The sequence below is a fragment of the Garra rufa genome, chromosome 1, assembly GCF_049309525.1.
Source record: "Garra rufa chromosome 1, GarRuf1.0, whole genome shotgun sequence".
Classification (NCBI taxonomy): Eukaryota; Metazoa; Chordata; class Actinopteri; order Cypriniformes; family Cyprinidae; genus Garra; species Garra rufa.
The window spans coordinates 15,950,823-15,964,059 of NC_133361.1; the positions used below are offsets into that span (position 1 = coordinate 15,950,823).

At 39.5% G+C, this 13,237-nt stretch overlaps 2 protein-coding genes across 2 annotated transcripts in view; both read right to left on the reverse strand.

Annotated features, from left to right (window-relative positions):
• Positions 1-13,237, reverse strand: part of LOC141290255 (interferon-induced very large GTPase 1-like) — a 453,394-nt gene that overhangs the window by 355,080 nt on the left and 85,077 nt on the right. The window lies entirely within an intron of this gene.
• On the reverse strand, positions 416-4,483 carry LOC141342128 (E3 ubiquitin/ISG15 ligase TRIM25-like). Its single transcript, XM_073846517.1, has 6 exons — positions 3,893-4,483; positions 3,626-3,721; positions 3,279-3,512; positions 3,052-3,193; positions 2,893-2,952; positions 416-957 (listed from the first exon to the last, which is right to left on the reverse strand). The coding sequence occupies exons 1-6, from the start codon at positions 4,481-4,483 to the stop codon at positions 416-418; spliced, it is 1,665 nt and encodes a 554-aa protein (XP_073702618.1).

Below are 13,237 nucleotides of genomic sequence, written 5' to 3' on the forward strand. Positions count from 1 at the left end.
AGCTTAGATTTTTTGTCTTGTTTCCAGCCAAAATATCTAAAAAAATCTTAAATCAAGATGGATTTTCTAGAAGAGTAAAAATAATTGTCTTGTTTTCAGAAATAAGTCAAAATTAATTGCATTTTTGCTTAGAACAAGCCAAATAGTCTGCCAATGGGGTAAGCAAAATAATCTTGTTTTCTGTTTGAAATAAGTTTTTTTTGCTTACCCCATTGGCTGATTATTTCATTCTAGGGACAAATCCTAGGGTTGTAAATGGACCTATAAAACCATTTTGCCCTTTCTTATGCCATATACCTTCTATGTAGATATCAGAGAACAATTTAAAATATTGTATCAATGCATTCTATGACACCTTTAAAATAAGCCTTCATCATGCTACATGACAAAATAACCTATTCAATCTCTATATAATTTACTTGGTTAGACAACACAGTTTCACAGATGTCTGTCCATCAAATCCAAACATGGCATAGAGCGGCTGAGTGAATGTGGTCTTGACTCTGTGGATGAGACTCATTGAGTCAGAGACGCTGTAGAAGGACAAAATCCCTGCGCTGTGATCCACATACACTCCTATTCTACTGGACACACGGGTTACAGGAAGGACTGTCTCAATGTTATTGTGTGTGAATGAGTAGAAAGTGGGAGTGCAGTACAGTCTCCAGGACTGATTGTTACATCCAGCTAAGATCTCATTACTCTCTCCCTTCCTCCTGATGCTCTTATATGTCACTGCTATAGCCACTCCTAATCTCTCATCACCCCTCCACTCCACCTCCCAGTAACAGCGTCCAGTCACACTCTCCCTACACAACACCTGGGTCCAATAATCAAATCTGTCTGGATGATCAGGATAACACTGATCTTTGTCAGTGTCAGTCATCACAGTGTTTCTCTCAGATAGATGGATCCAATTATTGACAGAGTTCAGTTCAGGAGTCAACTGATGAGAATCTGAAAGAGAGAAACACAATTATTCATGACCTTCCATCATTAATATTACACATTAACCATCCAAATATGTAAAACTATAATCACTTTATAACGATAACGTTTTTGTTTTGTTTTTAAAAAAAAGTATCTGACACATTCATAAAATCATTAGTATAACTTCAGTTCATATCTTTTTTTCCTGCGGCTGTTGTTCTTTCTTAGAGTTGTTTCTCAGTTCCATACAATTTTAGGCTTTTCTTGGTTCTTTTCATGTTTTATGGGCAACCTCTGTTGTGCTAAATTCAGATTTTCATAGATGGTTTTAAATTAATGTAGTTTATTTTAGTTCAGGACTCCATAGTCCAGGAGTTAGTAATCTGTACTTAATCTATATTTAAGAAAGCCATTTTCTAACCATGATTATCTTTTCTAGATTAAGCCTACTCCTGACTTAATTTAAAGTGCCCCTATTATGCCATTTTAAAGGTAGTTAATATTGTTGTAATAGTCTCTTAAAACAGGTTTACATGTATGCAAGTTCAAAAAACACTTTAGTTTTCTCCAAAATTAGATTTATTTTTACCCCGTTTCTAATTGATTCGTAAACGACTCGTGTGAAGCAGTTCGAAGAATCAGTCTCTCTGAACCCCTCCTTTCAGTGAGCCCTCACCGCTGTGATTGGTCAGATGGTGCAGTCCTTTTGGATTGGTCTACCGCTTCAGCGCAAAACGAAACACCCATTGGCATAACTGAATGACAGCTGTGGAGACCTGTTAATGCATAGAACAGATAGCCTCGATTTTACCCTATCAATTCGAGCCGGAGTCTGACGATGAAACTGTTGAGTGTCACATCGACAAGAAACTGTTTTGCAAGCACGACCGGAGCAGGACGTTTCTCAGTGGGTGTCATATGTTAACTGTGGAAAGTGCTTGCAATTTGCTTTTGGAAGTGAACGGGGCACACCTCTACGTTGTGAACTTCAACATTGTACAATCCATAACACTGCGTTAAGCCATCGTTTATCATTATCATTACTTAAACTAATAAGGCAGACAGACAGTCAAGCTGCATCAATCACAATTTCTAGACTACATTGCACTCACAGCTGAACAACAGAACTACAGAAACGCAAGTTAGCCGGTTACCAAGACATGTGCGGGGTTGTTACACACCATAACGTACACAAAGACGTATTTTGAACGATCGCTAGAAAATACAATTATTAATCATACTTACAGGTAGAAGTTCAGAGGAGCAAGCCGGTCCAAATAAACTGGGCACTGATCCATTTTTTAAAACCAAGCGTTTGGTGAATCTGGCGTTGTAACGTTACTCCCCAAGATTGGAAAAGCAGTCATTAGTAAAATGACACGAACACAAAACAAGATTGGAATTGGACAGCTGAGGTGTTGTTGAAAAAATTAATGTTAACCACTCATTCTTGGTAGTTTCATCTTTCGGAAGGGCATATAAAACAAATTCACTCTCACAGCGCAGGGCGTCTTCTTGACATGATGTAATCCACGTGAAAATGGTAGGCCTACTGTTTGTGGGCGGGCAAGTTGTTCGCAAAATTGAACGTGGGCGGACATTACGCAAATGTGTAGCTCGTGACGTGTGGCCGTTACAGAAAAAAGATTCGAATTGCTGACGACTCGTTTAGGCGAATGTGAGCCGACTCCTTTTTTTTGTTAGACAAAAACTTTATTTATAGTGCACTGTCGGCGTCACAACTTTGCAGATAGTTTATGTTCACATACAGCTACATGACACACTACATGAAATATAATATTTGAAAAGGCATAATAGGGGCACTTTAAACCCTGTCCGGGAAACCGCCCCAAAGTGTTTTGGTTTGGTCTTGAATAAAATCATGCTACTGGTTTAGTGTAAAAGAGTAGAACTCTTCCACTAGGATGGATTTGTAGATTTGTGTGTTTTTTAGTAACTCACATCGTAGGAAATCTTTTCTGGTCTGATAATCAGGAGCACCAAAGACCTGGATGGTTTTCACTACAGACACCAAAACACATCTGCAGTTTAATTCTCAGAAAGAAATTAAACTATTTCTGTATTAAATAAACTAATTTCTGAGAATAATTTAATATTTACCTATTCCAGTTATGTTTTCTATAGTCTCTCTGGAGAAATTGTGCAGGTTGTCTCTGAGTTGAATCATAGTTTTCACTACAGCATCAAAAGAGAGATGACAACTGACAGCTAAACCGGTTAATCCAGGGACAGACGGCAAACGCTACAAACACAAAGACAAAAACACAAACTCGCTGTAATTACAGAAGCTGGTTAAAGTTCTCAGTGTTTGAGAAGATCTCTGTTACCTGAAAGAAATGAATATGATCATCTGTCTCTGAAAGCTGCTTCAGCTCAACATCTTTCCTCCTCAATTCATCAAGCTCCAGCTGCATTCGCTCCAGTCGTTCTTCAGCTCGACTCACTGCAGCTCTTTCCTGATCTCTGATCAGCTGCATCACCTCAGAGCGACGTTTCTCAATAGAGCGGATGAGTTCAGTGAAGATCCTCTCACTGTCCTCCATTGCTGTCTGTGTAGAGCGCTGTTATATGACACAAATTACAATCACACAGTGCCTTCAATAGGTTATAAGAGCTCCAGCACTGGAGGAAAGTCCAAACTGAGACTCAAACTTCTCTTCTTCTCCAAACTCACCTTATGAGACGCCACAGCCTCTCTCAGCTCCTGGAGATCTTTCTCTTTCTGCTGGATTATCTTCTGTATTTTTCTCTGTTTCTTCACCAAATACCTCTACAGAAAATGAAAGTATAGTATTTAAATGAACACTTCCAATGTTTTGGGTCCATATGACCTTTAAATCTAAAAGGCTTTAAAAAAAATCTGTCAAAACACAATTAATTACATCAGTTTCCCTGATTGAGAGAAAAAACATAATAAATGAGAGAAACTATGTTATAGTACCTGTTTCTCAGCTCTTGCCTCTGCAGTTGATACTGTGTCATGATTTTTGTGTCCATCCCCCAAACACAGCATACAGATACATCGCTGGTCGGTACGACAGTAAATATCCAGCATTTTATCATGTTGAGGGCAGATCATATCCTGCAGGTGTCGAGTGGGGTCCATCAGATTGTGTTGTTTACCTCTGAAGAGATTCTCATGCTGTTCGAGGTGATTTTGACAGTAAGAGCTCCGACACTCAAGACACGATTTCACAGCTTTCTGTTTAATTTCAGTGCAGGAGTTGCACTGAACATCTCCAGATTCAGTGTGATGAACTGCAGGAGCAACAGTTTGGAGTTTCATCTTCTTCAGTTTCTCCAACATTCCAGCAATCACCACATTCTTACCTAAAATCAGTCTTGGAGTAAAGCTTTGTTTGCATAAAGCACATCTGTAGATTCCCTTCTGATCTTTTTGATTCCAGTATTCTGAGATACAGCTCATGCAGTAATTGTGTCCACAGGGAATTGTCACTGGATGCTTCAGTAGATCCAGACACACTGGACAGCAGAACTGATCCTGATTCAATAAAATATTGGCTTTTGCCATTTCACTGCATGAACACAGACAAAGAGAGCAGTTAGTTAACGCATGATTTTGCCGTTATTTAATTAAGTTACTGGGGTGGAATTATAGTGGGTCCCATGTATTTAATTGGATTGCTCATGTAACTCACAAAAATATATAAAATGTACTAAACATAATCAGTCAATCTATCAAGTTTAAGTGAAAAATGTATGTGAGCCAAAATCAATATTGCAACAATCATTTTGCTTTTTCACAGTAAATACGGGAAACCTTGGCATCTGCCTTCTGATCGCTTCAGCAACAAGCATAATCCCATTGGCTAGAAATCACTTGCTTACGCTTAATCAGCAAATCAATTCAGGCGAAAGATCAACTTCATGAGCAAAGCAGACCAACAGGATTTAGTGAGACAGAAAAGCACTTTACAATCTATCGTTGACAAGACCTGAGCAAAAATGAGAAGTGTTTATATTGTAAATTAATTCTGTTAAACAGATGAAAACATTTTGCGAGTTTTTAATCTCAGATCAGTTTGAAATACTGAATGACAAATAATGTCAAAAGCTGAATTATTAAAATACACTGAAAAACGATTAATTGGTAAGTGGTCACAATCAATTTCTTTTAGCTACATTTAAATACATTGTTGACTAACTTTCAACATTATTCTTTTACTTAAATGCAGCTAAAATAAATTGATTGCAACCACTTAGGCCTACCTTAAAAAATTTTTTAAATTTAATGAATCATTTTTTTTAAGTGTATATGATAATTTGTGTTTGTGGAATCCACGTTTGAATTCAAATTAGTAAATCTACCATCATAAAAGTTCTTGATTGATTTTTTTCTTAAATGCTCGGTTGTTCTCAAGCATATGCAAAAATGGTAGTCTTTAAACTGTTGTGTAAAGACGAGATTGATGTGATTGGTCGAAACTTTCCTACACCCTGTTAACTTGTGCTTTAACTGGTGAAAAGCCAAGGGCTAATGCAGTATAAAGTAATAAACAAAAATATTTTTTTCAATTTAATGCCGCTTTGGTCGATTTACAAAAACCCAAACAATTAAGCAAACATTCAAAAACAGACATACACCCCACAGAAGCAGAGCTGAACTTGAATAAACCATCATTAAAGAGAAAAACATAGTCAGCTGTGACTTCACATATGACTCCAATCGGATACTGAACTCACCAAAACACCACAAACCGCGTATTCTGCGACTTTGATTTCCGCGCGTCTTCACCCCGACAATTTAGTTGAATGAGGGACTATCTGTATCCGTCGGTAGATCGATCCGTTTCCAATTGTTGCACGTTTTGTTCAACTAATATAGAGGTTTTCAAACTATTTGCATGTCTCCCTCATCTAACACAACTGGTTCAGATAATCAGATTAGTAGAAACTGTAAAACCCGGTTTAGGTGTGTCTAAAAAGGGAAACGTACAAAATGTGTCACATACAAAAAATGTGCAGGGCAGAATAGCTGTTTACAGACAGACAGAAAAGCAGTTCACAATCTAACGTTGATAAGACGTGAACAAAAATGAGAAGTGTTCGTAACTATTGTAAATGTATGCTGTTAAACAGATTAAAACATTTAGTTTTTAATCTCACAACGCTTTATAAACACTAAATGACAAAAAATGTCTCAAGCTTAATTATTAAAATATGATAATTTATGTTTATGGATTCCACGTTTAAATTCAAATTAGTAAATCATACTAACCATTATCATACAGAATTCTTGATTGACTTTTTTTTTTTTTTTAAACGCTCGGTTGCTCTTAGCATATGCAATAATGGTAACGTTAGTCTTTAAATTGTCGTGTGAAGACGAGATCGATGTGATAAACAATTTTTTTTTCAATGTAATTCCACATTAGTCCATTTGCAAAAACCCAAACAATTAAGCAAACATTGAAAAACAGACTACGAAAACCCATCCAAGCAGTGCTGAACTTGAATAAACATCATTAAAGAGAAAAATAGTCAGCTGTGATTTTAGCCTACATATGACTCCAATCAGACACATCAGAAAAATCTAAAATATGTTGATGATCTGCGTAAGCAGTGAGCTTTCAGAAACTGACAAATCCTGATGGTTGATATGCTGGTAATGTTAAGTCAGAAAAAAAAACTATGCACACAATGGACCCCACTCATGAAACTTGCGTAAATGAGTAAATTCAAAGCAAAAGAAACGATTAAAATGTTTTGTAAACATCAGGGGGTTATTTCAGAAAGCAAGGTTAATTTATGTATTGACACACAAGTGTTGTCTTTCAGTTACATGGCTGTAATAACAGAAGGTGCTAACTGTGTTCTGCTGTAGTGTTTGTTTGTTTGTTTGTTTTTTTGTGTTCAATGTTGTGTTTTCTATGGCTTTTCATTTCTTAATTGTGCATCCTTGTTTCCTTTCCTCGCGTACTGTATATGATGACCATTTATGTAATCAGTACATATGAAAAACCTTATTTTTTCACCAACTCCACTCAACTCGATGAGCTCAGAAAAAGTAATGGAACAACCGAAACAAAAATACATTTAAAAAGCTTCAAAACATTTGAACAAAACATTCTGAGATGTCAGCTGATCCAACTAGATCCAACGCCACTACTTCCTCCTCTTTGCACTGTGACTCATTATTCTGTATATTAAATAAAAACGTGCGTTGGTAATTTAAAATAAACCACATCACATTTAATAAGTAATCAGTGTAGAAATTCAAAGGGTTCACAAATGTATTCTTGCAACTGTATTTTTCAACATTTCAACATATTTTTTCACATTCATCATCATGCTCTCTTACACTACAGCCATTATTTTATTCATTTGATAAGAAGTTTTATAATTAGAATAATTATTATCAAACGATTATTAAAAGCAGTATTCATGATCAGAAACATGTCATGGTATATTACTGGTACTGAGATATCATTTTATATGACAAAATAACCTGTACATTTAATTTACCAGACGACACAGTTTCACCTTGGAGTTACTATCTAGTCCAAACACGGCACAGAGCGGCTGAGTAAATATAGTCTGGACTCTGTGGATCAGACTCATTTTGTCAGAGACGCTGTAGAAGGACAAAATCCCTGCGCTGTGATCCACATACACTCCTATTCTACTGGAGATATTGACTACAGGAAGGATGAACTCTGTGTTATTGTGCCAGAATGAGCAACAGAAAGGAGTGCAGTACAATCTCCAGGACTGATCATTACACCCAGCTGCACTCTCAAGAATATTGCCCTTTCTGCTGATGCTCTTATATGTTACTCCTATATCCACTCCTGATGGCTCTCTGCTACTCCACTCCACCTCAAAGTAACAGCATCCAGTCAAACTCTTTCTACACAACGCTTGCCACCAATAATCAAATCTGTCTGGATGGTCAGGATACTGTTGTTTTGTGTCAGCGACAGTAATCACTGTGTTTCCCTCAAACAGACGGAGGAAATAATTCACTGAGTTCAGATCCAGAGTCAACTGACAGGAATCTAATGGACATAAACACAAAATCATTCATGAACTTTCATATTGAATATAACACTTTGGATGGATTTATTATCACTATATAATGACAATGCTGGACTTTATTAATGTACCTCTGACTGTTAAAATCATCAGTGAAACTTCAATCCATTTAAACCAATTAACAGATCAGGGAACCATGGTTATATAAGTAACTGGAGTGTTACCTTTTTGATACAGTTCACTCCCATTGCATTCATTAACGTTAACGGAAATTAAATCCAGTTTCCAGTTGCTCAGAACAAAAAGCCCTCCTGCAAACCCAGTCCTATGGTGTCCAAGGTGGAGGACCTGAGGATAGCATGTGCTTATTATATAAGAGCAAACTAACACTGAATCACTGATGCCAAGGCTATGAAGTGGGAGTCCATTGATAAAAATGGCCTGATGGTTGTCCAGGTTATAAAACCTAGCAAAGGTAGAAGGTGAAAACCAGTCAGCTACGACAGCAGTTCCAAATTCCAGTCCTCGCGACCCACCGCTCTGCACATTTTGTGTGTTTCACGCATCGCTTCCGACGTTTGTTCTATTCCAAGGTTACTGCCCTTCGAAGTGGACATCACAGGATATTCCTCCATCATTCATTAGTTCGGAGCGAGTGTATGTGTTCCATTTGAAGGTCATTAAAGCGTGTGAGACATAAATTTAAAATGCATTTATGTCACACTTCTCTAGTAAGTTTCATCTGTGTGTGAAGACGCTACATGCGGTGGCGTAGCACAAATATGTGAATGAGTGTTTCGAAGTATAGTAAACAGATTTCCCCCGCTTGGGGAGCAGGGAGCAATGAACACTTTGCAGGGACCATGTCAATCGGATCGCAGTTCCTGCACGGACCTCACTTCTAATGAGCCGGTTATCTGAATCAGGTGTGTTAACTTAGAGAGACATGCAAAATGTGCAGAGCGGTGGGGTGCGAGGACTGGAATCGGGAACCGCTGAGCTACGACACAGACATCACCAGTGGACACTTCAATGAACCAGGCCCAGGAGGAGGGAATACCCCTGGTAGAGTGGGCCTCCCTCCAATGAGGCACTGTAAGCCAAATGAGGCTCTTGAGCACGTCACTCACAGTGGTCGCATATTAACTGACTGTAGTGGCTCAAATGGAGGACCTATTTGTTCCTTAAGGATCGTGGATAGATCCTAGGTTGGAAGAGTAGAAGGGAAAAGTGGATTCAGTCTCTTGTCTCCCCTCAAGAACTGCATGACCAATTCTTCCATGCTGACTGGCCAATTACAAGAATGATTTACTGTGATGGCTGCCACATATACCTCAAACATGGAAGGACTGCATCCCTTAACCAGCAGCACCTATAGACGGTTTCATCGGGCGCACGCGCCTGGACCTAAGTTAACTTCCGGTCTGTGTTTGTTTATCTGTCTGGTTCGTGTCGCGGGCTACAAAAGCTAATAATGAGTAATGAAGTTGGTCTCAGGTTATTGTGCTGTGGTATGTGTTTCCCAAACATTTATTTATTTGTGGCGACCTGCCACGATATAAAAACTGACTGATTTTCCAATAGACTTCGTTGAATAAACGTAATGCACGTTTAAAAATCAAACCGAGCCGTGGGTGTTTTTATATCACTGTATTTCTGTAGAAAGACTGTCTTTAGAATATATCATTTTCATTTCATCCTGCATAAGGCAGCGTTTTTTAAATTAAGAGCTGTTTTGTCTATAGCCATTACCGGGGAAACCTCGTTTCTCGTGCTTAAAGCACCTCCTGCTGGCAGAGGATAAGTTTGCATTTTTAATAAATCAGTCTAATTTACGCAGCCAGCATATTTAGCTTGTTATTAAAAAAATAATCTACTCTAGAAGGATTTAGCTGTTGTTATTGATTCTATTTGGATGTCAACCGGAAGTTAAGTTTGGGCCCCAAAAGCGCGCATGTGCAGTAACGTTTGTTTATGTTGTTGCCGTTGAAACCGTCTATAGAAAGAAAATGGGAGCTCAAACACTTGGTCTGGAAGTGGCACATAGCTTGCGATGACTTCTGAGCTGCAGTAAAGCATTCAGTGAACCAATCCACAGCAGGGCTAAAGTTCCCAGTGGGGGAAACTGGGGAGTCAAGGAAGGCCTTGTCCAACACCAGGCTGGCCATTATCCTATCCATTGCCTATGCTGTTGACTTTGAGGTCCTGCAGGGCTTGGAAAGGTGAACTGTCTTGGCTTTGCATCCCAGGGCTTTGGGGGGGCAGAGATGTGCAACAATGGTGTCTTCAAGACGGGGAAGCTTCTTGTAGCCTTTTTGCTTTTTTTGTAGCTCAGAACAAATAGCCATGCTGCAAGCCCAGTCCTATGGTGTACAAGATGGGGGACCTAGGGATAGTCTGTGCTAATATTAGGGCAAACTAGGACAGAATCAGTGACACACAGGTCATGAGGCCAGAGTCTATGGATAAAAATGGCCTGATAGTTGGCAGGGGCACATGTTGGTTAGGTAGATAAAACGTGTCTAAAGGGTATCTAGGTTATAAAACCTAGCAAAAGTAGATGGTGAAATCCAGCTGCCTACTGCACAGGTATCACCAATGGACACTGGGTCAGGCCCAGGAGGCCATACCCCTGGTAGAGTGGGCCTTCACTCCAATGGGGAATGTAAGCTCCACTGTAAGCTAACTGAGGCATGTTAGACAGTGCTATGGCATCTACTTTTCAGTGGAATTATCTCTGGTTTGTTATCCGCAGGAAGCCCAAACTTAAGGCAGGACATTCTCACTATGAGTGTCTGCAAGTTGCCCACTTAATTGACTAACGTTACAGCCAGCAGGAGAATGGTCTTAAGTGACAGTGGCCAGAATTTAACCAACTGTAGTGGCTTAAATGGAGGACCTACCAGTGCAGTTCATCGAACTCATCCACAGCAGGACCGAACTGCACAGTGGGGAAAAGAGGGGAGTCAAGGAAGGCAGCCTTGTACAACACCAGGATGGCCATTATCCTACTGATCACCTTGGCTGTTGACTTTGTATCTCACAGAGCCAGATCAGTTGCACTGTTAAGCTTTTTGAAAGCAGCAGGGTCTGACTCCAGAGCTAGCTTGTCCAGATGCAAAGTAGACCTTAAAATACCTGCTAGGGCCGAGGTGGTCCTGCAGGACTTGGAAAGATAAACTGCCTTGGCTTACTCTCCCAGGGCTGTGGGTGGGGAGAATGTGTAGTAAGGGCCTGTTCGAGAGGAGTGGCTTCTTATACCTGTTAATAAGGGTGAAGGTGGCAGAAGCAAACCAGTGGATGTTGCCAGAGCACGGGGTGCACCATGGCTAGGTGAGTTTGTCATGAACTTCCTGGGAAGAGAGGTGGAGGTCTCTGGCAGGGTACTCGTTGACTCGCAGTCTGCTCACTGACAAGGGGTGCTGATTCTTACAGGAGAAAAGCATTTTGAAAAACTCTCACAGCAGGTTGAGTGAGAAATGTGGGATCTGTTCCAGTGTGAGTTCACTCAGGCTATTTTTTCTTCTTCAGGCGCGAGAAGCAGGGTCATTTACTGTAGCAAGGCAAGATTCATTTTTTGATATTGAGAGCAGTCAGTATCGGTGAGCACTGCTTCGGCATGTACAGTACACAACCTAAGCAAGCAACGCATTCACATTGCTTGTCTGAGTCGAAGCAACAAACCTCACATAAATATACCTAATTAGAGTGGTATTTTCTCTTAAGTGTCACGCCACGGTAGAGAAGCACAGAGAGAGCACCTTTTCGCTTCTGAGGCTTTTCCATTAGCTTGCAGGAGAAACATTCTGATGGACCTGCCCATTTTGGTGAGCTAAAATGTAATTTATTCTTGTACAAAAGTTATCCAATCAGGCTTCAGGATTTCATGGAAACAGAGTTCCCCCACAAGTACTCGCAAATGCAATGTGAGTGAACTGTAATAAAAGAGAACTTGGAATTTTTCAGTGACCATATGTGTTTTTCAAATACTGTCAGGTGGAGTCACTGATCGAGGTTTTCAACCAGTATCACACTGCACACATTCAACCAATCCATGATGAAATTTGCAGCCCATGTATTTTAAATAAAAAATTTTTTTTTTAAAAAGTATTGAACAAAACCATAACATTAATTTTGTCAAAATCATAGTTTTCATAGTAACTCACATTGTAGAAACTCCTTTCTGGTCTGATATTCAGGAGCCCCAATGACCTGGATGGTTTTCACTTTAGTACAAAAACACATTTGCAGTTTAATCCACCTCAAGAAACTAAATAAACTATTTACATTTTTAATGAATGGTGCAGAACTCTTTTTTTTAATACATTTGTATTTACCTCTTTCAGATATATTTTCTATAGTCTCTTTGGAGAACTGCTGCAGTTTATCTTTGAGTTGAGACAAAGTTTTCACTACAGCATCCAAAGAGAGATCAGAACTGACAGTGAAGTCATCTGTAGATTCAGGGAGAGAGACAGACGACAAACTCTACAGACACAAAGCCAAAAAAAAAAAAAGTAAAAATCACATTTGTTAAAGTCTTCAGTGTTGTATCAGATATCAGTTACCTGAAGGAAATAAACATGATCCTGTGTTTCTGAAAGCTGCTTAAACTCAGCATCTCTTCTCCTCACTTCATTGAGCTCCAGCTCCAGTCGGTTCAGTCGTCTTTCAGCTCGATTCATTACAGCTTTTTCCTGATCTCTGATCAGCTGCTTCACCTCTGAGTGACGTTTCAGAATGGAGTGGATGAGTTCAGTGAAGATCCTCTCACTGTCCTCCGCTGCTGTTTGTGTGAAGCGCTGATAAACACACATTACAATCAGATCATATGCAAGTATTGGTCCCTCTAGTGAGCTTCGGTTGGACTTACAATAAATGGGAGCTCCAGCACTGGATGACTTTCTCAGACTTTTCTTCTCCAAACTTACCTTTTGAGACTCCAAAGCATTTCTTAGCTTTATCTGCCTATGCTGGATTATCTTCTGTTTGCTTATCAGTTTTTCTTCAAAATATCTCTGCAAAAAAACATTTGTTATTAATTTCTGTAATTACCACTGTAGACCCATCTCTTACACTAGGACTGCTCAACCCTGTTCCTGGAGATCTACCTGCCTGCAGATTTTTGTTCCAGCCCTGCTCCAACACAGCTGTCTGTGCCTTAAGAGATTATTTAGCTGGTTCAGGTGTGTTTGTTCAGGGTTGGAGCTCAACTTTGTAGTATAGTATCTCCAGGAGCAGGGTTGGGCACCCCTGCCTTATTCCCTCCCTGTTGAAAAAAAAACAGCAT